Source organism: Marmota marmota, unplaced genomic scaffold (genome assembly GCF_001458135.2).
Source record: "Marmota marmota marmota unplaced genomic scaffold, marMar, whole genome shotgun sequence".
Classification (NCBI taxonomy): Eukaryota; Metazoa; Chordata; class Mammalia; order Rodentia; family Sciuridae; genus Marmota; species Marmota marmota.
In genome coordinates this window covers 15,324,255-15,352,144 of record NW_026000026.1, presented here as the reverse complement: position 1 = coordinate 15,352,144, position 27,890 = coordinate 15,324,255, and the positions used below count along the sequence as shown (strand labels likewise).

At 52.4% G+C, this 27,890-nt stretch overlaps 1 protein-coding gene across 5 annotated transcripts in view; it reads left to right on the top strand.

Annotated features, from left to right (window-relative positions):
- The window catches only part of Tox2 (TOX high mobility group box family member 2), a 127,176-nt gene that overhangs the window by 28,329 nt on the left and 70,957 nt on the right, over positions 1-27,890 (top strand). For all 5 annotated transcript variants that reach the window (XM_015480457.2, XM_048810914.1, XM_048810913.1 and 2 more), the window contains exon 2: positions 19,633-19,698. In XM_015480457.2, the coding sequence (XP_015335943.1) occupies positions 19,660-19,698 (39 nt within the window). In that variant the 5' untranslated portion in view covers positions 19,633-19,659. The remainder of the gene's footprint in view (positions 1-19,632; positions 19,699-27,890) is intronic.

The window sequence follows — 27,890 nt, the reverse complement described above, 5'->3', positions numbered from 1 at the left end:
CTCCACAGAACCCCAAACAGGAGCGAAAATAGCAGGCGTCAGGGCCACCTGAGATGCGGAAGCCACGGAAGAAGCCGCAGGCCGAGCGGATGTCAGCCGCCTCAAGTCCCCGCTGAGGTTCCTCAGATGTGCCTCGCCCAGCAGCCCCTCGCCGTCCCGCTGGCTCCTCCAACCACAGCATCAGATAAGCGGGTGGAAAAAGCGCCGGCTTCCTCCCTCTGGGGAGGGGTAATCGCGGTGCCATCTGCGGGCTGCAGCGTCCCCAGCTGCCTCCCTGGTCCCCCTGCCCCCTCACTGCTCTGCCTACCCGACGCGTCCTTGCTGACTGGGAGGGCAGGCCCCTCCCGCAGTAGGGACTTCGCACAGGCCATCGGGTCTCCTGGGCTCACTCCAGGCTGTTCCTGGGATCCCTTCCTGAGGCCACCTCCGCCACCCGTTCAGCCTGCAGGTCCTCCGATGGCCGGCCCCGTCCACTCTCCTCTTCCCTACAGTGCTTACCACCTCCGGCTCGCTCAGTGTGCTGCCTGTTCTCCCCGACGTGAGCGTCAGCCCCGGAGATCTTGTTCACTGCCCTCTCCCAGGTGCCCAGAAGAGTGCCGGGTACAAACAGGTGCTCAACTAACATTCTCTCAGCACCGGGATGCGAGAGGCTGTGAATAGGAGCTGGTCTGCCCCCCCAAGGGGTTTCAGCTGGTCTTGCGGGGGTCCTCTTCAGGCCTGCAAGACTCAGGCATGGACACACGTTGTCACTGGGGATTCTGGCACCAGGGTTCATCTGCCCTGTCCAGAAGCTCCTACTGACCCTTGAAGTAGCAGTTTTCTGGGGCTAGAGAAGGTTCTAGAAGCCTCTGGTGCCTTGTAGGAGGGGCCTTGCAACAGCCAAGCTTGTCTTTGGAAACACGTTATTCTGGGCTTGAAATTCCAGCTGTGGCCTCCACCCCTCCCTGTTTCAGCTTCCTCACCTATAAAATGGACTCGATTATTCTGACCACGCTTGAGTGATTCTGAGGACTGTGTGTCAAGGATGTAGCGTGTTTGGGTCCTGGTAGGTGGTCAGTAGGTGGCTGTTTGTTAAACTCACTCCTTGAGTGTATTAGTCAGGTTAGGCTGGGTATGCTCCAGTAACAAACAGCCCCCCCAAAATACCACTTGTTTGTCACAAGGAAGGTTTGCTTTTGCTCTTCTACATGTCCTAGGTCAATCAGCAGATAAGTGAGAGAATGGGCTGTGCTCTGTGGAGTCACTCAGAGCCGTAGATTGGTCAGATCTTCACCTTCTGGAAGATGCTGGTCTTACAGAGACAGCCTGAAGATCTCACGGTTGCTTTTCTGTGCGTCCACCTACGAGAGGCCACATGGTTTCTGCTCAGAGCCCATTGGCCCAATGGCTAGGAAGCCCAGAGCAAGTGTCCCATGTGCTAGGGAGAACGAGATATTGGGGAGCAGCAGCAGAAACTCTACCACAGCAAGCCCACCCTGCCCTGCCCTCTCCGGGAAGAGAGGGAAACGTGGGGAAACTGAGACACCATAAATCAATAACCTCAACCCGCCTGCAGCGGGCTGCATGGTGGCCCTAGATGTATCCAGCTCCTAACCGCTGAAAACCGTGAGCATTATCTTTATGTGCAGAGGAGGCTTTCCAGGTGCGGTTAGGTTAAGGATCCGGAGGTGGGGAGACAATCTGGGCTATCTGGGTGCAATCACAAGGATCCTGACCAGAGGGACGCGGGAGGCCTCAGAGCCAGGGGCAAGGTGGCCTGAGGGTGGGGTGGTGGAGGAAGGGGCCATGGATCCAGGCGTGAAGGCAGCCACAGGAAGCTGGGAGAGAAGGACGCAGCTTCTCCTGCAGCCTCCGGAGCAACTTTGATGGGAGCCCAGAGACCACTTTTGAACTTCTGGCCTCCAGAACTGTGAGGGAATCATTGGTGTTATTTTAAGCCACTGAGTTTGTGGTGACCTGCTGCAGCCGTCATGGGGGGCTGTTACCTCGCCGTAAATCAGAAAGCACAGATGCCGCCTCCGTCCACCCGACAGCATGCTCCGTCCTCCTTGGTTGTCTTTTTTACATCCCTCTGTCACTCCCTCCGTGCAGAGTCCCCCCTTAGCATGGTCCCCACTGCCCACTGATCCCAGCCACTTCCTGGGCCTCTCGTTGCTTGGGACAGGGCCAGCCCCGGGGGTGCCCATCCAGCCCCCAGGCCCTCCCTGCCTAATGGTAAGGCTTTGCTCTGGGCAAAGGGCCTGGCACCCTCAGGAGAGACCCAGTGGACACGAGAGCAGGGGCCCAGTGGGAGAGGGTGAGGGATGGGGCTGGGCACATCAGCAGGACCTCAGGACCAAGGACAGTGCTCCTGAGGACCGCTGGAAGCCGGGGAAGGATTTTCAGCAGGGAAACCACCTGTGGAGGACTTAACACTGGGTTCTCCTGGCTTGTGATCAGGTAGGAAAACCCAGTCTTTGTCCTCCCACCTTCTGGGAGTCAGCCCTGTGCTAGACACCCCTTGGCTCTGCTTTCTCGTAATGTTTCTCATGAACCCATTTTATAGATGAGAAAACAGAGACTAAGAGGGAGTCTCATGGCCTCCTTCCTCCATGTGGCTGCCTGAACCATCTTTCAAAATATAAACCCGAGCACATGACGCCCCTGAGAAGTCCCTCCGAGGGCTTTCCCCTGGGATAAAAATCCAAGTGCCTTAGCATGATCTAGGGACCTTTCCTCTCATCCTGGACCCTGAGCCTCTGCCTACCGAGCTCCGGCCTGTTCCTCTCCCATGTGGCCTCAGGGTCTTTGCATTTGCTGCTCCCCACCTTGTGCTTGAAGTGCCCCTGCCCTCTCGCTGTCTGAGGCACCTGACTTCCCTTTGGTGCTCACCTCTAGAGAGAGGCCTCTGCAAGCCTGTTGCCCGCCATCCTCTCTCTGCCCTTCCTTGTCTGCTCCACAGCATTCGTCACAAGTCGTAGCCACTGTGTATTTGTGTGTTCAGTGCCTGCCTGCTGCAGTGGACCCTGAGCCCCGCGGGGACAAGAACCACATCTGCCTGGACCCTCTGTGTCCCAGCCCTGCAGGTGGGGCCAGGCACAGAGTGGGCACCCAGTAAACACTTGCAGAAGAAGGAAGGATGGGTGCAGAGGACGTGCAGAGCCCAGGATCGCCGAGGATGCCTGGGTGCTCCTGGACCTGCCTCGGGAGACAGACGTCCTGCCTGTGGGGACCTTTAGAGGAGAGGCGTGGGGAGGGCGGTCCTGCAGGCACCTGAATGGCACCATGCTGGTTACATCAGCTCTTGGCCCACTTGCAGTGCCCCCATGTTCCCTGTCATGCTGAGCACCCTGCCTGGCATCTCAGCCTCCCCAGGAACCCCTGAGGGGGTGGGGAAAGATGTCAGACATGTGTTCGCCTCCTAGGGTCAGCCACTTTGAGCTGTGACATCCTGGGCAGTTTCCTTTACCTCTCTGAGCCTGTTTCTTCATCTATATAAGGAGGCATCTGGAGGGGTGGTCTCCCAGGGAGGGACTTGCACATGTAGACCATTTCAACTCAAAACTCTCTTATCTGACCTAGCGTGCATGAGGCCCACAGTACACAGGTGCACATGTGCATGCACTTGCACACACACAAGAAAAATAAAAGAAGAAAAACATACCTGTATCCAAAATCTAGAGAGCTCCACAACCGAAAGCTGTTTTGTAAACACACTGCCAACTCATTTGGCCCAAAGGCTGACCTGACCTGCTGCATGGCTCTTTGTGTCCCCGTGTGAATGGTCGTGTGACCCTTCCCTTATAGGATGAATGTATTTGATTGCCCCAGACCCCACTGAAGCTACTAGGTCACCTGCAGAGTCTGTACATCATTGCTTTTTAAAAATCCACAAGTTTCTGAATTCCGCAACGGCCTGGCTTCTGGCTGAGGCGAGGGGCACCTGAAGTCCCTCCTGGAGCCCTGGCCGCCTCAGGGCCTGCAGCCTCTTGCTCCCTCCTGGTGGATTTCTCTGCAGCGCACGTCCTCTCCGTCAACTGGGGTTGAGTTGGGTTCTGCTGGCCCAGAGACAGAGGTTAAAACCTGGGGCGAGGGGAGCCTGGGTCCTGAAACGTTTCTGCTGTGAATTTACAAGAGGAGAAACTTTTTCTTATGAATCATCAGAAAAAGAAATCAGAAGGAAGTGTGCGACCAAGGAGAGGAAATTAGGGTTTGTGACCTGTGTGAGTCACCCCCCTTTCTGACTCCTGGGTGATCCCTTGCTCTTGGCAATGTTCATTCATCTCCTCTCCGTGCCAGATTCTGCAAAACACCCTGGGGCTGCTGTGGTTTTACTCTGGCTCCAAACCTGCTTTCCACCTCAAAAATTCCTGTTTTTGAGTTGCCGCCCTGCTGTTTTGTTCCTGATTGCTTCACCCAGGGCGTCTTTTCTGCCCACCCTCTGCCTGGAATCCTGTTTCCTGGTTCTGCTCCCTGATCCTAACAGCCGCCTCTGCCTGGGTCTGGTCTCATCTTCTCCAAACCCTTCTCCACCCGCAGTCCCGAAGCCACCGTCTAAACTCCAGCTCAGGTTCCAGGCCTCCGCCTCCCGTGTGGCCCTGTTGGCCTCGTGTCTTGCCTCTCCCCACCTCCCCACTCAACACCCGGGCCTTGTCTTCCCACTCCCAGGCCTTCAGTGCTATTCCCCTGCCTCTCCCTTCCGCCTGGGCCCTGTCCCCTCACTCAGCTAATTCTGCTCATCCTGCAGGGAGGGCAGCCTAGAAGACACCTCCCCTGGGAAGTCGTTTATACATGGCCCTTTTCACAGTCCCAGCATGTACTTGTCACTCACCTGGGTTCCAATTCCTGCTCCTGTCCCCTGCTAGGCCATCGCCAGCACCAAGAGCAGAGGCTCTTTTCAACAAGACTGGGTGGACTTGAGACGAACAGGCAGCGTGGTAAGGCAGGGACCTCTCAGCAGCAGGCAGTGGCATGGATCCTGTCTCCCCTACTCCTGGCTGGCTCTTTGCCCAGCAGTGGCCGCCATCTTGCTTTCCAGTAAGCTGGAAGCTGGCTTCCATATTGGAAGTGGGGTGAAGCATCCTAGTTTCATAATGGGTTTATTGCGTGTGCATTTCTCCATTTGCCATTGAATCAAGTGTACATCCCCCCGTCCACATGCATTCATTTCTTGGGATATTGCTTCTCGTGTGACTTTTCTGTTTGAATCTTGTGTCTTCTTGTCTGTGGGCATCTTGCTTTCTGTTTAATTTGACAGAGCCATTTCTACATCGTATATATTAGCTGTCTTATAGTCGGTGCTGATATTTTCTTAGTCTGATGTCCTTTTCATTTTGGTTTTATTATGTTTCCTTCCACAGAAGATATTAATGCATATATATTTGAATCTGTCAATCTCTCTTCCTCCGCGATTGCTTCAAGGGCTGAGAAAGTTATCCTGCCTCCACAGATCTGATAAACATACTCTTTTGTTTTCTGATTGTTTCCCTCTAACGTGATTTTTTACACTTAACTCTTTAATCCGGTTGGAGTGTGACTCGGTGGGTGTCTTGTCACCAGTTTCTAGGGCAATGGTCCTAGGTGGGATAACCCTGTTGTCGTCAGTCTGTTTAGTAAATAATTGGTCTTTGTCTCTTTCTTTCTTAAAGGAGAGATAAAATAGAGCAGTTGTTATGTGGCTGGCCTTGCCACTTTTTAGCCGGGTGACCTGTGAGCACGTGAAATGGGGTGCTACTTGCTCCTTCCCAGGGTTGTTGTAAAGACGGAATGAAATGCCACATGTGAAGTACGTTGTGCCATTTGTGTCCATGGCTAGTGGGGACTGATGGTAGCTCCATCCCCTCGTTGGGTCTGATCTTGTTTCGGTGATTCAGAGTTCTCGTTTTATGTCACCACGTCATTGGTCTCATTGTGGCTTCAGAGAACGTTTTACCTTCTGGCCAAACCAGGCACCTCTTCCATTTTACTCTTGGAATGTGTCTTTAAATTGTCACCTGGGGGGGGGTTTAGGGCCTGTTGGTTCCTCCTTCCCCTTCCTCACTGTCCCTCTCCTTGGGGACTTGGAGACGCTCCTCTTCCCCAGCATGCATGTGACCTCCTGGCTGCCTGGCCTTGGCGCCCTCCGCCCCTCCGCTGAACAGCTGGGTGGCACCTGCTGTCACTGGCGTATCTCCACCTCGTGCTGGGTCACCCTGTCTTCATGCCAGTGCCTGTACCCCTCTGGACTCCGAGTTTCCCTGGGAACTTGTCCTGTGTTTCCAGGTCCCCCTCAGAGCCTGACTCCTGGCTGGGGACGTCATGGTGTTCAGGTCCAGGACCGGGGAGAATGGGGATGCTCCCCACGTCCTTGAGCTTTGGCAGTAACCAGGCCCCACCTGCTTCTCCTGGAGGCACAGGCTGAGGGGACCAACAGGGCGATGGTTGTAACTCCTGACCTGTGGTTGTCGATAACCGTGGGCCATCTACTAGTCCTGGCTTCTGTTTCCCCAGTGGAAAGTCCCTGAAGCCTGGCCGGCCTTGACCCTGCGTGACTTACCTTAAACTGGGTGGCTCTATAAAGAAGGTGAATTAGAGTGACTCATTGGCACGTGCTGTGCCTCAGAATGCAATTTGCTGTTTTCTGGGGGAGAAAAGACCGGTTAGAACAGAGACCACCCCCGCACTGGGTCTCCAAGACAGAACCCAGATCTTGGGCATGAGGGCTCAGAGGTCAAAACCAAGATAGGTGGCTCTGAGCCTGGGAAGGTACCTGGGGTGACAGGGCAGGGGGACTGGCTTTTTTGGCACACGGCCACACAGAAGCTGAGCGCAGAGTCTGAACTTGAACCCAGCGTGGTTTCCAGGGTGGCATGGTGCCAGTGTTCTCTCTGCTGCTGCTCCAAAGGCTGATTTTAATGTGGCACTTAGAAATATATCAGCAGTGTTTACAAATGCCGTTTCCTGTGTTATCTGATACTCACAGAAGGAAGTGAGCCGGGCACTTTGTCTGTGTTAGGTTTTGGGGTTAGAGGCAGAAGTGCCAAGTTCGGGTGACCTACAAAAACCTTTCTAGGTCAAATTACAATTTCAAAAGATTTTTTTCCCCCTTTTCTTCTCTTTTTAAACCGCCCCACGATCCAACACTGTCGTTGACATATTTCCCTTCCAACAATGCAAGCCCTTTGTGCGTGACTGAGGTCTTGTTTGTAGTGTTGGGGAGAAAATATCTGCCAGGTCACCTGCTGTTCATTGTCTCTCTCGCTCTCGCTGCCCCGTGCCACAGTCCCACTCGACTTATGCTCAGGAGGCTTTTAGTTAATTGTCTTTGGCAAGAATCAGTTTTGGGACTTGTTCCCAACTGCTTGGAAGATAGATCATTGTTAGGATAAATATCAGCAGCTCTGGGCAATCCAGGGCTCTAGACCACTGACCGCAGCCTCTGGGGAAGTGGCCGGGAGTTGGACAGCTCCTCACGTGGGAAGGAACCAGGCAGGACCACAGAAAGGGCTAAGCCCTGTCCTGGGGCAGGAGCTCTGCAGTTGGACTTCCTGGGTCTGCATCCCAATTCTGCCACTTACCAGCTGTGTGACCTTGGGTGAGCTGCTTACCCTCCCCGTTCGACCTCCGTTTCCCCATCTGTGAAATGGGAGCCTTAGCAATGACAACTTCCCCCACAGGGCTGCACCACTTACCTGAATGCATCTTCTCAATCAATGCAGAGTGCCTGGCATGCAGCAAGGTCTGTGTCCAGGTTGCACAAGTTCATTACCCTGAATAATCCATCATAGCTGAGTGGGTGCCGTGGCACGGCGCCAGCTCTTCCTTGGGCCTCAACACTTGTTCTGCCAGCTGGTGCCTGCTGGTGCCCACAGCTGAGGCTCTCCCCAGGTATTGCCTGTGGTGGTCCCCAATAAGCTTCTGCCTCTAGATTTTGCCCTCACAGTCTGTCTCTGGGGAACCTGCCCTAAAACAACAGGTAACCATCTGTTGCTGAGAGGATTCTGATTTCCATTTTAAAACACATGTTTATTTCATATGCTGTGTTTCCAGAGCTTTTAGAAGTGTGGCCTTGGGGTTCCCACCCTCCCCCCATCTCTGCACATTCTGCCTGCCTTGGTGATCTCCGTAGGCTCTGGGGTAGGGATGCTCCTCCCATTCTCCAGGTGGGAAGCAGGAGATGGAAACTGAGGGGACCGCTGAGGGGCCCCACGAGCTCCTGCAGTCAGTCCCTCTGGGTGCAAATGAGGAACCAGGTTCAGGACCCTCCTTTCATCCTTGGGACCTCAGGACAGGCTGGTCCTAGGTGACACACTCGGGGCAATCTGTTATGGCATTTTGGTTCTGTCAATGTCCTAGTGAGTGTCCCCAGGATGGGGGCAGCCAGTCTGTCCTGGCATGGCCATCACCAATGGCTTCCCAGAGGGAGACAGCATGAGAGTTGAGTGGGCATTAGCTGCGTGGAAAGAGGGGGAAAGGAATTTCAGAGGAGATCTGGCCTCGCAGGGGCTGCCCCGCTGTGGGATGCTCGAGCCGTCTTGGAAGGGCAGGAGTGGGAACGTGCATGGGAGGGAGGGAGCCCCGACAGGGCAGATTCTCAAATGCCTTGAAGGCCACAGCGAGGACTTTGGACTCCTCCCTGGTGGGAGAGATGGGGCTTGGCAGAGTGGCCTGGGCAGATCCACATGGAGGCCTTGTGCGTCCTGGCCCCTCTGCCCGTCATGGGCCCAGCTGATGCTCAGTGAATAATTGTGGGTTCAGTAGGTGGACGAGTAGGGCAGGGAGATGGTGCTGGAGCGTGGGGTGCTGGCTGTCACCTGGGGCACTAGTGGGAGCAGGTCTGTGGAACCCACCATCCTTCCTCCCCAGCTCCAGCGAGGCTGTTGCTACCCATGTAGATGAGGCCAGGGGACCCGCTGAGAGCACCCATGTTGGGATCTGCCACGGCAGAAGCCAGGCGGAAGGCCACAGAGTCACAAACCCAATCTGACTGGTCCTGGCCCTGCCCCGTGGCGGCTTCTTCAGGGCAGAAGCCCTGCGGCTTCGCAGCCCCGCTCCGCCAGCACGGCCTGCAGCCCCCTTGGACCCATTCCCCTCGCAGCGGCCAAATGAAAATGTTTGTTGAAAACAACATGTGCATAATTAAAGCTTAATGAGCGCTTGTCTGTTTGGAATGTGCAATTAGATTTATAATCGGGGATGGGAGCTAGCTCCAAATGGCTTTAAATGGAGCTGAGAGAGAGGATAATTTTCGCCATAAATCTGCCGTAATGCAGTCGATGTGTGTTACCAGTGGCAGCACCAGGAAAGAGCACAGGCCTGCCAGGCCACCAGGCTGTGACCACTGGGCAGCCCTGCCCAGGGGCCCTATTGGCAGCTGCGGCTGGCCAGTATCCTGTGGTGGGACTCCCTAGTGGCCTTGGGGGTGGACTGCTCTCTGTTGGAGCTGGAGCTCGCACCCGCAGGCTCAGAGCTCTGGTTGAACCACCTGGTGCTGAGTCCCACTGCCCTGGCCCCGGGTGACTTCCAAGCCAGGAACCCCAGGTACACTCATGCTGGCCTGCAAGCTGGCAGCAGGGAAAAGCCTTGGACTGGGAGGTGGCCCCTATTTTGTTCCCTGCTCTACCCCATCACTGAGAGTGCAGAGGATGTCAGTCAACATTCACTGAATGAATGAATGAATTCCTCTTTACCAGACTGCGGCCTTCAACAAGTCCCTCTCCCTCTGTGGGCCTCATTTTCCCCACAGGCATGCAGAGGACTGGACATGGCTGTTGCTGATGTTGGCTCTCTGTGTCTGTGGTTGGATCTGGAATGGGCAGCGGCTGGGGCCACATCTAGGCCATCACCGTCCAATAGAAATAGAATGCAGACCACATGTGCTTATCCACTTCCTCAGCCCGCAGCCAAAGAACCATAAAAAGAAACACAAGAAATAGCCTTAGTAACACCTTTTGGTTAACACAGGGCACCTGCAGGGCCACTTCAACAGTGAGCGGAAGAGCAACGTTGGCGTGTTTAGCGCCTTTCTGTTGCTCTGAGTCAGAGCTCCTCTGGGCCGTGCACATTTACGCACGTCTTAGCGTGGACGGGCCCTGTTTCAAGAGCTTAGTGGCCATGTGACTGGTGCCCACCATTCTGGACAGCACAGGTCTAGAAGGAGCACAGCCAGAGCCAGGCAAGGACGTTGACTCTCTTCTGTGGAGTGGGCATGGTGACCACTGCCTTCCAGAGAGCCAGGAGCCTGGTGCATTTGTCCCTGTTAGTTGTGGTGATCGTGTCTATTTTTGCATTACTTCTTGATGTCTTTTATTGACTAGAAACAAGTGACATCATCTCCTGTCAGCAGTGGGGACAAGGGTCCTGCAGCGGCCCACAGCACTGGGCTTGCTCACAAGGCACATTCCTAGCCCCTCTGGCAGGCCCTGTAGGTGGATAAGCCCCTAGGCCCAAGGGTGGGGAGGTCACTGCTTTGAGTCATACAGCCTGTATGTAGGCAGGTGGGAATCCAGTGTGGGCTTTTGGGGGCCAGCATCCTGGACCTCAGACAGCCTGGGCATGGCTTGTCTGTGTGGTCCTGGGCAGATTCCTTAACCTCTCTGAGACTCAGCCATAGTACTAGGTGCTAGATTTCCAACTGGACAGACTTATGCCAGCATTATGCTCAGCACAGCAAGAACATCCATCAGGAGAAAAGACATTATTGGAGAGAAAATTATATTTGATATTTTGGAAACAAAGCATGAAAGCCTTCGGCATGGGATACAAGAAACCCTCAGTTGGACGTTCTTACAGGCCTTCACTGAATTTCAAACCCCATAGTGTGGGCAGAGGGCCCAGGTCCCTTTCCCAGGCTTAAGACCTCAGGGACTTATGGGAAGCCCCTCAGTGTCTTCATCCACAGAAGAGAGAGTTCTAGCAACTTGACAGGCTTGTTGTGAGGATTAAATAATAAAATAAGAAATTGTTCCCACAGGCTGTCATACCCATTTTCCTGATAAGGAAAGTGAGACGCTGTCACTTAGTTAAAAAAAATAATTCCAGAGGATGAAAGCAACAAGCCCAGGATTTGAACCTGGCAGCCTGGCTCCGGGGCTGAGCTTGTGACCCGGGTGCTCTCGCACTTGGCTGGTGGTGGTGGGCCCGGAGCTGGGCACGTGGGGCTGGTCTGTTTGAGCCTGAGGCGTCCCAGGCCTGTGCCTTACTCTGGTCCTCTTCATCCCGCAGCCTCTCACCCTGCCCGCCCCCAGCGGCTCCCTGGTCCTGATGCGTATCTCACGTGAGACTTTCACGTGAAACCGCACTCTCAGCGGGGCCCACGCTGCAGCTGCCACATTCACTGCCTCTGTCTTTTGAGCCGCGCTTTATCTGTGAAGAGGGAGTGTTCTCACGGCCCACAAGGGGCCGGCAGGAGCAGGGCCCGCTGCTTTGATTGTTTCCTCTTTAGATGTCTGTGAGGTGCATCTCCCCGTGTCTATGACCCGCTGGGCTGAGGGCTGTGCATCGTTGGTCTTTGATCTAGGTCTCTGTGCAGAGGGGAGGAGCAGCAGCTTCTTCAGAACAACTGTTGCTTTGGTACCTGGGGTCAAGGCCAAGTTCAGAAGGACTGACTGGCTTTCGGCAGCTCAGAACTACCCTGAGTCTCGCCTTGCTCATCTCTTCTGTGGGGCTGGTCGTGGTAGACTTGGGGGTCCTAGGGGTTCCGATGAGATGACAGGGCACAGCTCTGGGATAAGGGCTGGTATACAGTAGGTGCTCACTGGCCCATCTCACTGCAGCCTTTGTGGTCATGTTCCCTGCTCTTTGCTGTCCACTCTCTGTACGTCCTAGGTCATGGAGCCTCCAAGTCACCGTCTGCTGTGCTAGCCCATCCTGGCTGCTATCACGACTGTCAGATGAGGCCACGTTTAGGGCCGGAATCAAGAAGCTGGATTCGTTGCTGTAGGTCACACAGCTTGTCTTTCTAAATCAAGCAGGAGCTGGTCTTTGCAGGGTCTTGGAAGCCTGAGCCCTGAGATAGGACATCCAGAAGCCGGAGGCTCTGGGGCTGGCTGTCCCCAGCTGAGCACCTGTGGCTATTGGAGTGGGACTGTTATGGAGCTCTTGATTTTCAGAGGTTGCGTGATTGAAAGCAGTTCCTCCTGGCCAAAATGGACCTTAACCTGGTTTGGGGGATCATTTGTTTGTCACTTAGGACAGTGGACAAAGAACAGCCTATCTTCTCCCGCAGATTTAGAGAATAAGCAGGAAGCTGGGGGGCTGTCCGTGTCACTGCAGGGCTGGGCGCTCCATGAAGGCAGGGCTATGTCCCAATCTCTGTGGTGTACCTGGCATCTAGCGCAACACCTGGCCCAGCACCCACTAGATACCACTCGATGGACGGCTGTTGTGCACTCTGTGGCCTCCTAATCCCTTTGCTTCTCTCTCTTTTCAGTGCCTTGTGGTTATTTACTCAAAGTTTTGAATTCCCAGGCGGGGGGCAGTTTCACTTATTATAAATGCCCGGTATTTATGAATCTGCTCCTTGGCACATACGGGTCCTTGTACATGATCCAACAAAGGCACCGGCTGGTCTCACTGTGCCTCAGCACGTTCAAGTTAGGTCTTAGGCCCAGGCCAGAAGGAGGACGAGTCAGAGAGGTCAAGGCAGAGGGGCTGACCTCGAACAGGAGGGAGACGTTGCACCTTTCAAACTAAGGAAAAGGACGTCAGGCGGGTGTGAGGCTAATTGCTGGGAAAGGCTGAGGGGCGGAGGGGGCGGCCGGTGGCCTGGGTTTTTCAGTGACGTGGGAGACAAATAATAAATGAAATAGATAACACTCAGCACTTGTCAAAATAGTTAACTCTGTGAGACGTTGTTACAGACATTAACTCACGTCAGATGTCTGAAAACAGAGACCGAGAACCCAGGAGTTAGGAAGAGCGCCTGCCATCGTCACTGTCTCATAGGTGAGGAAACTGAGGCAAGAAGGTCACACGGTCAGGACGTGGTGGAACCAAAGCTCAGACTCGGGAATCCATGTCTGATGTGGTCGGTCACGCCACGCAGAAGTGGATTAAGTGAATTAAGTCCAAAGCTGATCTTAGACGGACCCAAGAATGTGGATTAATAAAAGCAAGACTGTGAGGTAGAATGCTTTGCCAGAAAAAAAAAAAAAGAACCTCGGAAGAGTTGGATTTCAGTGAGTAGAGAAATGGGGGAGAGTGTTCTGGGCTGGTGAGGGACAGTGGGCCAGGGAAAGGGCACACGCTGAGGACTCTGGGAGCTGAGGCTCAGGACCGGTTGCCCTGGAGGGTCCTGGATACAAGGCTAAGTGGCTGCACAGTCCCAGGTGGGGTTTGGATCTGAGGAGTGAGGCGACTTCCCGAAGACCACGGGCCATAGTCGGGGTGAGGGCGGGGTGGTGGGGGAGCTGAGCAGAAAGCTTCTGCAGGTGATTGGATCTGGGGATGTAGGAGGAAAGGAGTCCAGAGTCATGTGGGTGTCCTGACGCGTGACCCGGTGGAAGGTCTCACCTTCTGTTAGGACAAGGGACTGCAGGAGAAGAAGCAAGTTCGTGCACGTGTCAGGAATTCAGGGTGGGATGGGTTAAATTTGACGTGCTCATAAGCCAAATGGGGGAATGTCTGGGGGGAAATTGCGCATTGAAATTTGGAAATAACTTACCTAAAGATGAAGATTTAAGGGTTGGTGACATGTGGCAACCCTGAAAAGCCATGACCTTTTCCAGGGAAAGTGTAAATAGAGTAAGAGAAAATACCAGACCCACTTATCTGCCCACGATCCCACTCATTCATCCATCCTGTTCCATCTACCCAGTCACCTGCCCATCCGGCATCTCCCAACGCATCCAAATGCCCAGCCCAGCCATTCACTTATTGATCTCATCCACCATCCCAGTCGTCTTCCTGTACATGTCACTTCACACTCATTCAGCCTTCCTGTCATCCATCCATTCATCTGTTCTTTCCTCTCATCCCAACCATCTAATCCAGCCCTCCATCTACTCATCCATCCATCCATCCATCCATTATCCATCTATCCGTTCATCATCCATCCATCCATCCATCCATTCCTTCATCCCATTCATAAACGATCTCATTAATAATTAGTAGTTGATGTTGATTACATGTTGAAATCATAATAGTGTAAATGAATAGAACACATCATTAAAAATAATTTCACTTGTTTATATTTCCTTTTTAAACTATAATACTAGAAGACTTCAAATTTCACATAGCTTACATTTATGACTTGCATTACATTTCTGTTGGACAGTGCTGATTCATACCATCCATCATCCATCCATCCGTCATCCATCCACCCATCATTCGTCCACGTATTTATCAACCTGTCCACCCTCCCATTTATCCCGTCATCTATTCCCATCATCCCTTTCATCCCACCACTTACCGTGTGTCCGTCCCATAGATACTCAGTTTAAATCCATTTTGAATCAGTGGCTCTGTGGGTGACAAGAACAGGGAAACGGAGGCCTGGAGCCACGAAGGAACTGGCCATATGGGGAACAGAGGGAGCTGGGATCTGACTCTAAGATGAGGGCTCCTCACTCTTCACTTATTTGATAAGTTTCCTTTAAGATGAAAAAACAAACAACAACAACAACAACAACAACAAAAAATCCTTGTGGGCAGGGAGAACATGGTGTGCTTAAGTTGGAGGGTGACTGTTGGAATAGGGGCCCCGGAGCCCCTCTCGCTGAGGGGAGCCACACAATGTGGCGGAGACAGATGTTTTAGAAGTCTCTGTGAGCCGCGTCCTTGGTGGCCGTCATGAAAGGGTTATCCCCACACATTCGATATTTGCAAAAATGTGGGTTCTTTCAGATTCCAAAACTCATTTCCATGACAAAACTCTTGGGAAGAGAAGATGAAGGCCTGGCTTTTGCAGAACAATCTTCCAGCTGTAATGAGGACTGAAGATGGCAATGGGAAAAGGAATTATAATTAGAATATGAAATGGGGAAAATTAATCTATTCCAGTCAGTGGTAAGAGGATGTTCTCCTGACGTTTTGTGGCAATTCTTAGGCTGTTGTTTCTTCCTACAGTTTTTTCTTCACATTTTAAAATACATGTGGCGTGGAAGACTTTTGGCTGAGGGATTGATAAACTGTGAATAGGCGCAGGGTTTCAGTCCCTTGTGCCCTTGCTTTGCACATCTCTTGTGTGCATGTGAGGCGTGCGTTTGTGTCCACGCCGGTGTGAGTTACCCCGTGCAGTTCGGATGCCTGGTGCACCTCCGGGTGCCTGCCAACCCTCCCTTCCTGCGTGTGCACAGCGTCTCTGGTGCACACCTGTTCTGCTCTGGCATTGGTTTGCGCTGGTTGGTGCCAGCTGTGGACGAGGGACATGTGTGCCTGAGTGCTCTCTGGAACACAGGGCTGTGCTTGACATGGGTCCACAAGAACACAGGTTTGTGGTGTGTGTGCTCATGCTTGTGCACACTGCGGAGGTCGCAGCGTTCACCTCAGCATCCACTGGGTGGTGGGTGTAGACCTGCTTTCCATCTGTGCACGTGTGCAGGGGGGTCGCCCTGTTGTGTCTGCAGGAAGAGGCCACTCTGTGACCTCCTCCTTGGTTACAAGTTCTTTTCCAGAAAGAGTCCCATGCAGGGAGGGCTGAGGGCATAATCCTCAGGCCACGGTGCCCTGGAGGCCAAGCCAGAGGGAGCCTGGTCCCTGTGAGTGGGGTCCCCTCCTTCCTCCCTTCCCCAGTCCAGGGGCTCTGCCACAGTGGAGCACAGACAGCAGGGGACAGATAACAGGCCACCTCTTACTTCAGGGCCTCTGTTCACAGGGCTCAGCCCAACGTGCTCCAGGGCACTGGGCAAGATCCCGTGGGCCAGGCCTGGCCCGGGACCTCCACCAACCAAGTCCTCACAGAGAGCCAGAAGGGAGCTTGGCTCTGGCACGTAGCAATTCCTTCTTAGATGACAGCTGGATAAACAAGTGAGTGGATTAGCACTTGGGTCATGCCCTGGAGACCTCTGGGAATCCACTGGCCTCTCCCTTGCCTGTTCCACCCGCTGGTTCCTGCAACCCCCCATCAGGGTCTTCCTTGAGAGACCAGAGCCTACACTGCTCACTGTGGGCAGTTCCTCCCTCTCCTGAGCTTCCAATGCATTGTCAAGCATCTGCTGTGTGCCAGGCCCTGGGCTAATGGTTGACTACATGGAAGGATCTAGAAAGGCCTCTGTCTCTGCTGTGAAGGGGCTCACAGCCTCGTGGGGAGGTAGAGTAAGACAAAGCAAAGCATGAAATGTTGCTTGAGTCCCGTCTCCCCGCAACTGTGTGACCTTTGGCAAGGCCACCCTCCTCCAGGGAAAAGAAGTTTCTCCCCTGGGCTGTCGCACAGGTTAGAGGAGCTCTTCCACGTGAAGCCCGACTCTCAACGCCAGGTGTGTTCACGCACTTGCCGGCTATGTGTCCACGGCCCTCTGTGCATGTCAGGAGTATTTACAAGTGGTGACTGTCACAGGTTTGGAGGACACCTTTCTCCTCTGTTCCTGTGTCAATTCTTGTTAGGCTTCTAGCCAGACCTTACCATTTGGTTGCTGCTGCTGTATGAAATGTTTCCAGGGCTGAGTTAAACTTCGTCCTCCTCCATTTCCAGTTATTCTGTTAGGATAGAGTTATTCATTATGTATCTTTTTTAAAAAAAATATTTACTTTTTAGTTTTAGGTGGACACAACATCTTTATTTTATTTTTATGTAGTGTTGAGGATCGAACCCAGTGCCCCATACATGCCAGGTGAGCGCGCTACCACTTGAGCCACATCCCCAGCCCATATATTATGTATCTTTTCTGAAAATATTTTGCTTTTATCAGAGTGCTCAGTGGCCATGGTGACGAATCAAGTGTTACCCAGCAGCTTTTGTTGAAAGTTTTTCTACCCTGCCAAATTCCTAGTGCCTTTCCTGATGCCAGCCTCTATCCGTCATTGATGTTCAGAGATGACCAGGACACAGCTCCAACCCCCACGTTGCTTCTACTCTGGGGCATGTGACAGATGTGGGACAGACTGGGCTGTGAGAGGAACAGTGGAGGTGGTGGGACTCCTAGAGGAGGCAGCCTGTGAGCTGTGCCTTGAAGTCTGAGCTCTGGGAGCAATGTGGTGGGCAGAGCCCTGCACTTGGGGTCAGTGCCCAGACTCTAGGAATAACCCAGTCTTTCCTTTTGATAATCCAGCGGTCACCAAGGAACACTGCCCATCTGTGCTGCTGAGAGACAGCCAGTCCCACTGCCTACTTGGAAGCCTGGCCTGTCAGAAACCATCTGAACATCTGAATTGACTCCTTTACTCATTCACTGAGCATCTACTGTAGGCCAGGCACTCTTAGAGCTTGGGAGGCATCAGTGTGCAGATAGACTAAGATTCCTGACTCTTGGGAGCCTCTAATTTAAAAGGGGAATCCAATTTTAAGTAATGAACATGGTAGTTAGTCGTTTTTTTTTTTGTTTTGTTTTGTTTTTTTGCCTCTGTGACCAAAAGAACTGACAAGAACAATTTTAGAGGAGGAAAAGTTTATCTGGGGCTCAGAGGTTTCAGTCTGTGGATAGTCAGCTGTCTTTGCTCAGGGTGCAAGATGTGAGGCAGAACATCATGGAGGAAGGGCAAGGAGAAGGAAAGCCACTCAGGACAGGGTAATCAGGAAACAGAGCTCTGCTCACCAGGGACAAAATATAAACCCGAAGGCATGTCCCCAGTGACCCATCTCCTCCAGCCACTCCCTACCTGCTGCAGTTACCCCCCAGTTAGTCCATATCATGGTAAAGCCATTGGTTGGGGCCACACCCTTCATAACCCAATCATTGCACCACTGAGCTTTCTGGCATTGCCTCACACATGAGCTTTGGGGGGACACCCCATAGCCAAGCCCCATCACCTGGTAAATAGTCACAGAGAATGCTAGAAGGCCAGGGGCTGTGGAAGAAAGAGCAAGGTCAGGCAGGGCAAGGCCAAGCATGGGGAGTGGGGGCAGCAGGTGGGTGCTCAGAGCCTGGTGGCAGTGGAGGCCGGGCTGGCATTGAGGCCTGAGGGAAGGGCGGCCACAGACAGCTCCTTTCTCGGCCTCCACGAGGGCCACTTGGTGGTGTTTATCACAGGCGCCATGGCTCATGCTGTTGGACTCAGAGATTGCACAAGTGGATCCTGTAGATAAACTCACACTCCCGCACACTGACAAGGGCACAGGAATACTCATGGCCATCATGCTGGACTAGCAAAGGCTAGGACAGCGCGGCTGCCCTGTGCTCTGCCGGCCAGTGGTGTGCTGCCTCCCAACTATGGCACTCCAGGTCCTGGCAGGAAGGATTCTGTCCCGACATAAAGCACTTTCCAGGACGCATTGCTACACACAAAGTCAGGGGCGGAGCAGTATGCCATCAGTGTGGAAGAATGGCCTGGGACACCTACCCCTGCAGACTGTCTCCCAGGGGACCCTCTGGGGAGGGCAGCAGGTGATGGGGTGGAGTAAGAAGGAGGCGTCTCACTGTGTTGCCATTTGTACTTTTGGAATTTTTGACATGTGAATATATTGTAATAAATTGTTCAATTTTTAAAAAATGGCCAGCTGTCCCCAGTGCTATGATTGCTGACGGCAAATGGCTCACAGTGGGTCCTCTGGATGTTGTCCCTGGCCCAGCGGGGGCCACCTTGCTCAGAAGGTTATACTTCCCCATGTTCCCCAAGGGCAGCCCACAGCCAGTGACCAATTTGCAGAGACCACAAAAGGCCACCCCTAACTCTGCAGTGCAGTCCACAGCCCAGAGCTGCCCAGGGATCAGGCTGTCCTCACTTAGCTCCACCATGCCCTGTCCCCTTCCCTCCCACCCTCACAGGTGAGGTCTTTGAACCCTTGCCTCGGGCTCTGCTTCGGGGAAGACGCCCCCTGGAGGCGGGGAAGCACTTGGAATGCAGTAAAGGGCAGTGTGTGGTGTGGGTCCCTCGTGCTCTGAATGGCCACACCCTGTGAGGAGGGGACTGCCACCCTGGTGTGCATAGGACAGATGAGGAACCTCAGAGGTTCAGAAGCCAGCTCCAGATCCCACGTCAGGGTGAAGAGAGCGGGTTCTCCCCCACCCCCCCCCTCAACTGCTCTCTATTGCGAGAGAATCCACACCCGCAGCTTCCTTGACTTGGGAATGTGGTTCCTCTGCGTGGTTTCAGCCCTCGCTGCCTGCAGCCTCTAGTGGCCTTAGCGGGAAGGGGCAGAGTCACTTCGGATGGGATGACTTGGGGGCCTGTCTGGAGTAGGCTGTCACGACCCAAAAGCTCTGGAGATCTCGGCCTCCACCCGGGACCCGGGATTCCAGATCTAGCTGGTCGCCTGCGGATTTCTAGGGCTGGGAGGCTGGAGCCTGGCCTGTGCCTGTGGACAAGGTCTGGAGGGCGGAGAGCTTTGCCTGCCTTGGTTCTCCTGGTGATTACTGGCACTAACCTGACCTTCAGGGGCCACAGAACAGGGGCTGCTCCTTCCCCCCCAGAGAGCCCTACTGAAATGAAGGAGGCCTCGGGCGTCCTGGGCTCCAGGGTTCGCACCTGCAGGCCCCACAGCCCCTCCCCTGGACACAGTCCCCTGACCTCCTCTGGCTGCTTCTCCTGGTGCCACCTGAGAACATTTTAATCAGAGCTACTTCTCTCTCTCTGTTCTAGTTTGATGGTGACAGTGCCTACGTGGGGATGAGTGACGGAAACCCAGAGCTCCTGTCAACCAGCCAGGTGGGTGCGCGTCCCCCTTGAGTGGGGGTCTCAACCTTGGGCTGGCTGGAGCCCAGTTGCTCCTGGGGTTCAGAGGCTGGAGGGGAACAGAGCTGGGGAGCCTGGCTCTCTACTGTCCCCTCTTGGAATCTTTACAGATACCAGTTGAGTCCTTACAAGGGGCAAACTGGGACTGTAATGTTTGCTGTAAATCAACTTCCTGGTGACCATTGACTTGAAATGGACATCATCGAGAACTTGCTGGAAATCAAGTGCACTTCCCACATTCTGCATGCGCGTGGCAAATGTCCGCTCAGTGAGTGGCATGTCTGGCGCTGCCTGTGCTGCCTGCCTGGGGCTCGGCTCCCAGGGGCCTTGCTGTGTGTGGACGTGCCCAAGCCCAGGCACAGGGTGGCAAGGCTGACTGACCCCCTTGTGAGTTGTCTCAGGCCACTGGAGAGGCCTGTGATGTGACACAAAGGGAAGAGAGCAGAGCTTCCTGTGGGGCCGCCCTCCCTGATGGTGAATGGGGCTGAGCACTCCCTGGGCACGGCTGTCCCAACCCATGCCCAGTCCTCCAGGGGTCTGACATGCCTGCTGGAGTCAGAGTTTCCACTGAGAGCTGAAAACTAACATTCTTCCTCCCTGGGAGTGTCCTCACTGCCAAGTGGGACTCTGGGGACTGTCCTCACTAAAGGCCAGGATGCTGGGGACTGTGACCCCAGGGAGAGTCCTCACCATAGGCTGTGGTATCACAGAGGATGGTTCCCTAAGGCAGTGGTGCCTTCAGGGTGGCACTCGCTCAGGGTGCTGGAGTTTCCTGGCTGCTGACAGACTTGGGGAGCTGGAGGACAGCCTGGCCCTGGAGCTGACCTCCCCCCTCTGTCTATGCAGCTCACTTAAAAGATTCTAGGCAAGACTAGAAGAGCCACCAGTCTCAAGTTAGGGAAACTCTCTGGATGATGGCACATGATCCAGAGAGTCTCCCTAACTTGAGACTTTACAATGAAGACATCAAGATCCTCTGAAATTAAGTCCATTCAGTGGCACGAGGCAACCTTATGTGAGCAACTTTGGCAAATGCATATCTTACACTGTTTCAGTTTTGCTGTACACACTCCTTGAAATGTAGTGACTTAAAACCGCAAATATTTATGTAGCTTCTGGTTCCATTGGTTGGCAGTTTGGCTGGGTTCAGCTGGGTGGCTCTTCTGTGTAGCCTAGAAACTTTTAAGTGGCAGTAATAAGCCCCAAGGACTGGTTGGTATGGGGTCTGCTTCTGCTCCATGGGGCCTCTCATCCTCCAGCAGGCTAGCCTGAGGTCACTCACAAAACAGGGGAAGGGTTCCCAGAGCAACAAGGGCAGAGATGTAGGACCTCTTGAGGCCTAGACTTGAAGTGGCACCTCTGTACCGCCAGCTCTTTCTATTGGCCAGAGCCAGACACAGTCCTGTCTGGATTCAAGGAATGGTGAAGTAGACTCCACCTGTTGATGGGAGGGGTGCAAAGCATTGTGGTCTTTTTCTAAACTCGCTCATCTAGGAAACATAGGGGATTAGTTCATGCTGATTTTGCTAAAGAATATCTCCGACTCTTCCCAGATCTACAGTGCCCTGTGGCTCAGTGGGACTCTACCAGCCTCTACTCTTTAATGGCAAGAGTTCTGTGTATTTCCTTCCAGTCTTTTCTCTGAAGTGTCTCCTTGAACTCACACAAACACAGACACCCTTTCTCTGTGCGCTGTCTCATCGACTGTAGGAATTGTGTTGTCCCAGTTACTGAAGGTGACAAATGTGTGGGCAAAATACAGCTCTCGTAGCCAATAGCAGGTCCAGAGACTGAACCCGCTAAATGTCATAAAACGAATTTTATTTTATAGATATTGTTAATTAGTAGATCCACCCATCCAGCAAATGTATGTCAGGCATCTGTGATGGACGAGGCTCTGGATGTGAGTAGGAAGCCTTTTCTGGAAAACATTTGCTTCTAGAAAGTCCTATTTGATCATTTTACATAAAAGACTTGCTCTTTAATTTAACACTTTTCCTGAAACAGTATCTTCTTTACTTGGAAACTTCAGCCTGGACTGAGGCTCCCCTGAGTGTGTATTAGCCAACTGTCCCCCTTTTTAAAAATTTTCAAGCCAGCCCTTATGGGCTTCAACTTGCTTTTGCAAATGCACACTCCATTGTTTGTTTTTTTGCAAGTCTCCACAAAATTCCTGCATAGCTGCCTTCACTTTCATAATTATCACTTCCCCCATCCCTGGATCTTGCATTTCTTTTGTGCCATCAGTCCCAGGTGACCTGAGAACGAGATGGTTGGTCCTTCACTAGGGCTGCAGCCCCACCAACAGCCTTCAGAGCTGGAGGGCTTGTTAGAGACCAGCTCTCCTCCTGCTGAGAGCAGCCATATCCGGGAGTTGCAGGAATTGTTATTTCCTGTTCGTTTGGCTCAGGAAGAAGGAGATTTCCTGGGAAGAGATGAAGAGGAGAGGAAGGAGGCTTGGGCCTCTGCAGACCTGGATTCAAATTCCAGCTCTTTCATGCCCCAGCATGGAATAGGTATTGCATGCAAGTGCTGTCACCTTCCTGTTAAGTGGAGAGTCAGCCTGCCTCTTGGGGTGCTAGGAGAAGGAAACGAGGTGCAGGCAGGGGTCCTGTGGGTGACTCAGTAGACTCTTTGGCAGGCCGGGGCACCCATGTCCAGCTGCTGTGAGGGCTGACTGCTAACTACTTGTAGCTGCCTCTTTTCTGGAATAGAGGCCTCTGCCCATGGGATCCATGAACCAGAGGAGGCACAGATAGTGGTCTGGAAGCCCACCTCATTTCCTCAGAGGGGGACCAACTTTGCAACTCCCCGTGGAGCCCAGCTGAGACAGTGTCCGTGCTCGCCCCGTCCTGGCCTGTTCTGCTCCCTTCTCTCCCCTCGCCTGAGAGCCCTTCTGCCCTGTCACCTTTGCAGGAATCCCCACCCCAGACTTGAGTTCTAGGGCCTCCGAGTGTGCAAGGCACCACTGTTCAGAAAACCTAGCTGTGACTCATTCTTATTGTTTTTATTACCATAAATAATTCTTTGGTCACACAAGATGAGTTTCTGCTCACCCCTGTGTGTCTGCAGACACTGTTTCCTCCGGTGGGAACCCCCGAGCCCTTTTCACCCAGTAAATGCCTATTTGTTCCTTTCGGGGGCCCTGCAAATGTCAGCTCCTCATGTATCTTCCTGCCACGGGTAATTTTCCACTCATGGCTCTAAAAACCGTTTCTGCTAAAGATCTCACGACTTTTCCTAAGGATTATTGAAAGAAAGTGTGTGTGTGTGTGTGTGTGTGTGTGTGTGTGTAATAGAGTTCGGGAGATTGGGATTGACTGACGTGATCAGATTTACAGTTTTAGATTCCCCATGGCAGGAGTGGACATGAGAGACAGCTGGGAGGGTGTGCTCGTTGGCCCACTGAAAGACTATGTTGTCCTAGATTGTGGCAGAGCCAGAGGAGATGGAGAGAAGTGCATGATCTGAGGAGTGTTTGGAAACAAAGTCAGCAGCTCTCGATGATGATGGACGCGGAGGAAAAGAGAAATGGGGGAGGGGTGCTGCCCCCCAGGCTTCTCGCATGAGCCCATTTTCCAGCATTTTCTGAGCTGGGGAAGACCTGGGGAGGTGCATGATATCAGACTTGGACAAGTGGCCTTTGAGATTCTCATTTTAGTGGAAAAATCCAAATGGGTGGATGGTGGTCCAAGTCTGGAGCTCAGGGGAGATGTAAATTGGAATTCCTCCGACCAGGCATCAAAGCTCTGGCAGTGAATGGGAGGTACAAGAGTGAGAAGAGCAGAGGATCAGAGACCATTAAAGGCCAAGCTCCAACATCCGAAGGCAAAGCAGAAGAGGGGGAGTCTGACATAGCTTGAGAAGGAGTGGTTTGGAAAGTGGTAGAACACGAAGTTTGAAAGCCAAGGGCAGAGTAATTCAAGAAAGATGAAACTGAGTAAAAAAATGACAGGGGATCCAATTCTTTTCAAAAGATAAATTTTAAGTAAATCAAAGATTCAAATGTACTCAAAGAAAACGTAAAGGCACCAGCAAAACAACCTTTAATATACTTTACAGCTTTTGAGCAGGGAAGATGTTTCTATGACTATAAACCTTAGAAGAAAAGGCTTAAAAATTGGACCATAAACTAACATAAAATAACTTTTGTATGGCCCAAACAGCATGAGTAAAATAAAAATGGAAAATTGGACAAGAATATTTTCAACTCACAACATAGTTGGAGGACTAACTTCCTTAACATATGAAGAGCTACTAGAAATCAATTCAAGACCCTGGTAGAAAAATGGGAAGAAGACATTCAATAGTTTACAGTGAAGGTGATGTTGATGGAACTTACATACATGAATAGGTATGAAGAATAGTGCATAAGAGAAACAAATTAAAATGGCCATTTTTCACCTATAAAAAGCGAAAGGTTTGTTAACACACTCTGTCAGAGTTATTGTGGGAAAACTGATTCTCCACACTGCTATATGGAGAATAAATTAATGTAACACCTAAGGAGGGCAAATTGGCAACATCTATCAAAGTTACAAATGCACTGACCTTTAGCCCAGCAATTCTCTTTTGAGAAACATGTCCCACTAATATATGTGCATCCATGAAAAAAATGACATATTCAAGATCATTCATTTTGTTATTTTGATACAAGATTGGAAACAACTCAAATGGCCAACAATATGGATCTAGTTAAATGAAATATGTGCATCTATCAAGTAGTACACCATACAGCCCAATGAATGAACGAGGACACTGAAGTGACGTAGAAGTTCTTGAGACGCATTACTTATGGAAAAAAAGCAAGGTATAAAACAGTAGGTTCAGTGTGTTACTATTTATTAAAAAAAGGCATATTTCTAGGTGCTTATATTTGATTAAAGTAACTCTGGAAAGATATGGAAACTAGTACAAGTGATTTTGTGCACTGTGTGTGTGTGGCATTTGTACACGTGCACACGCACCAGTGTGTATGTGTTATAGAGGGGCAGCAGAGACTTTTCACTGTTCCTTTTAATATTCAGGGGTATGTGAGTCATTTTCCATCTTGGTAACAAATACCTGAGATAATAGACTTAAAGGGAAGAAAGGTTTACTTTGGCTCATAGTTCTAGAAATTTCCGTTCATGGCTGCTTGGCCCTGTTGCTTTGGGTCTATAGAAGCACAGTAGTTCAGGGTGGGAGCATATGGCAGAGGAGGCCTGGTCACCTCATGGTGCTGGAAAGCAAAGACAGGAAGGGTCCCAATATCCCCTTCAAGGGTTGGCCGTATCGACCTAATTTCCTTCCACTAGGTCTATCCCCTCGAGGTCCGGCCACCTCCCAATTTACCTCAGGCTGTTGACCAAGTATTTAGCACATGGGTCTTTGAGGGACATTCAAGATCCAAACTCTAGCAAACTATAGGGGCTTTAAACCTTTTATAACTTCAAAAAGTTAAATGAAGTCTAAACAAGAAGGGGAGGCCAATCAAGTCACGTGCCTCTGGGGGATTGGTGGAGATAAAAGTTGAAATGGGTCCAATAGTTCTAGGAAAAAGAAAGCCATTGTGGACCTCAGTAAGAAGTGGTGTTGATGGGAGGGGACGTGCTGCAGGTCCCATGGGTGGCCCTAGGAGGGAGCTGGCGGTGAGGATGTGTCAACACTGAGTACAGACAACACCTGTGAGAAGTCTAGCTGGGCAGGGCCAGGCCAAGGGCCAGAGTTCAATGAGATGAGGACTTCAGAGAGGGACTTTTCAAAAGATGAAAGTCTTTAGAGTGTCCAGACATCAGTGGAAGGTGTCCAGGGGAGTGTGGAGTTCACAGCTCAGAGAGGGAATGTGAATCGATGCTTTAAGATTTGGAGCCGATGGTGGCAGGGGGTGGGGTGGGGGGAGGATCCTGCCCAGAGGAGGAGGCCAGGCCTTAGCTGGAAGCCATGAAGTCCGGGGACAGAGGAGAAAGAAGTGTGGCTTTGTAAATGGGTTGGCTGGGCACCCGGAGCCTGGAGGCTTCTGTCCCCATGGAGGGCTGGTGGGCAGGGGTCTGGAGAGTCAGAGCCGGGAGGGGTGGTCTGAAGAGGGGCAGAGGGTCTGGGGTATTTGTCCTGGGACATGGGAGAATGCACTGCTGTGGGATGGACACAGAGACGGGTAAACCAGGACAAGGGGTTGACCAGGCAGGTAGGTGGACAGACAGGCAGAAGGACACTTGATTCCCACCCACCCCCAAGGAGAGACTGACATGAAGGACCAGAAATCTAAGCTGGGTACTAGGAGAAGATGAGAGAGCCGGGGTTCAGAGAGTGCAGTGCAGAAGGGGCCCAGGGGGCAACTGGGCAGTGGAGACGCCTGGTCAGAGGGGAAAGGGGGCCGATGGTCTTGAAGGTGAGCCGCCAGGTGCTTTGACAGGCTCCTGGGTGCATTCTGGGAGCAGAGAGCTGAGGCAGCTGGGAAGACAGGAGCCCAGAACCCAGCATCCACGTGGTGGCTGAGCTGAAGGGACCTGGGAGGCTGCTGGGTGGGGTGGATGGGAAGCTGGAGCCGGGAGCTGAAGGCTGGGAGCTGGAGGTGCAGCATGAGGGGCTGGTGCTGCCAGAGCCGGGTGATCCGTAGGGACCTGGATGGTGGTCTGGATGGGGCAGTGGAGAGGGAGGGATGGAAGGTGGATGGAGGTGAGTGGAAGGGGTGTTCTAAGACCCATGGGAAATAGGGGATTTTATTCTCCCTACAGCCAGAGCAAAAGTGACCCAGGAACTATTTGCAAGACAGAGACTACACAGTAGGGCATGGAGGTTGTGGGGGAGGTGCTTACACTTGAGGTGCTCACAGAGGAGTCCTGGGGTCTCCAGAGCTAGGTGAGTACCACCAAATATGAGCACAGCCAGGTGCAAGCATCACCCAGTAGGAGCAGCCCCGCCCACCACACCATGGCTCCTCCGGCACCTTGCACCGGTGCTCAGTGCGCCTCATGGCAAAGGCTTCCTGTGCCTCACACACACCTGCATTCACTAGGCTGCAAGAACTTTGACTCAGCAGATTCTTGCTCCTGGTTCCCCAGCACCCCTGAGGTCAGCTCAGCAGATCCCTTTTGTAAGCTCCCAAGGATGCTTGGTCTTCCTTGCCATTCAGATCAGGTATGGACCTAGGGTGGGTGGATAGCACAGTCAGGAGGCCAGAGATGGGGCTGGCCAGCCTGTGAAGGAGGGAGCTGGGACCTGCAGTCTCTGGACACTGAAGACCTTATGATCGTGAACTGCTGGCCTCCCTCCAGGAGGGGGCAGTGTGGGATGCCTAGAACATAGGGGGAGGAGGGATGAGCCAGAAGCTGAGTCTGAAGTTGTGTCCCACCCTTTTCTTGGGTCAGTTGGTGTCTTGCTGAACCTCAGTTTCCCTTCACTAATAATCAGGAAGAATTGTTGGGTTTTCCCTAAACAACCTCAACGATGACATTGATTATATTTTTTAGTTCCCATGCACTTCCTGGGGCGCAGGCACCAGGTCCAAATGTTTTGCCTGGTTAGTCTCATTTCTGTCTCACCGACTCTCAGGTGGGAACTGTTGCTGTCCCCATTTTGCAGATGAGGAAACTGCAAATTGGAGAGGCAGGTGGTTGAAGCTTCTCAAAACAGAACCTTTCTCCAGTAAATGCATGGGAGGCTGGAGACCCTCCTGCTGTTCCATTCCTGGAATCCAAGACTCTAGGCTTAGTAGCTCTGGCCTCTGAGTCTGTGTACATTGTAAAGGGCAAAGATGACATGGCTTTTATTGCTTTAATTAAAACCTGAGTGAAGAGCTTGCGATTCATATGAAAATGAAATTGTTTCGCCTGCTGTGGTGCGGAGAAGGCAAGAGCAGCGATTACTGCTAAGATTACAAACAATCAAAGAGAAAAGGCCTTTTGCAAGCATTTCCTATTAAAGCCACAAACATCACACTTTAAAAATAATTATGGTTGTGTTATCGGAACATGATTCATGAATTCTGAATAAATATGAGGGGCCCTAAAGGAACCTGCTTGAAGACCACAGATTTTGTTCAAATCTGATGAAATTTGATATCATTTCACAGCTGGAGAATAAAATGCAAAGTGGGGGAAAACCCTACCCCGTCCGTGTACATGGAGAGTCGGGGACATGTCACACTGCACTAATGAGCCCTCCCCACCTGCCTAAAAGCACGC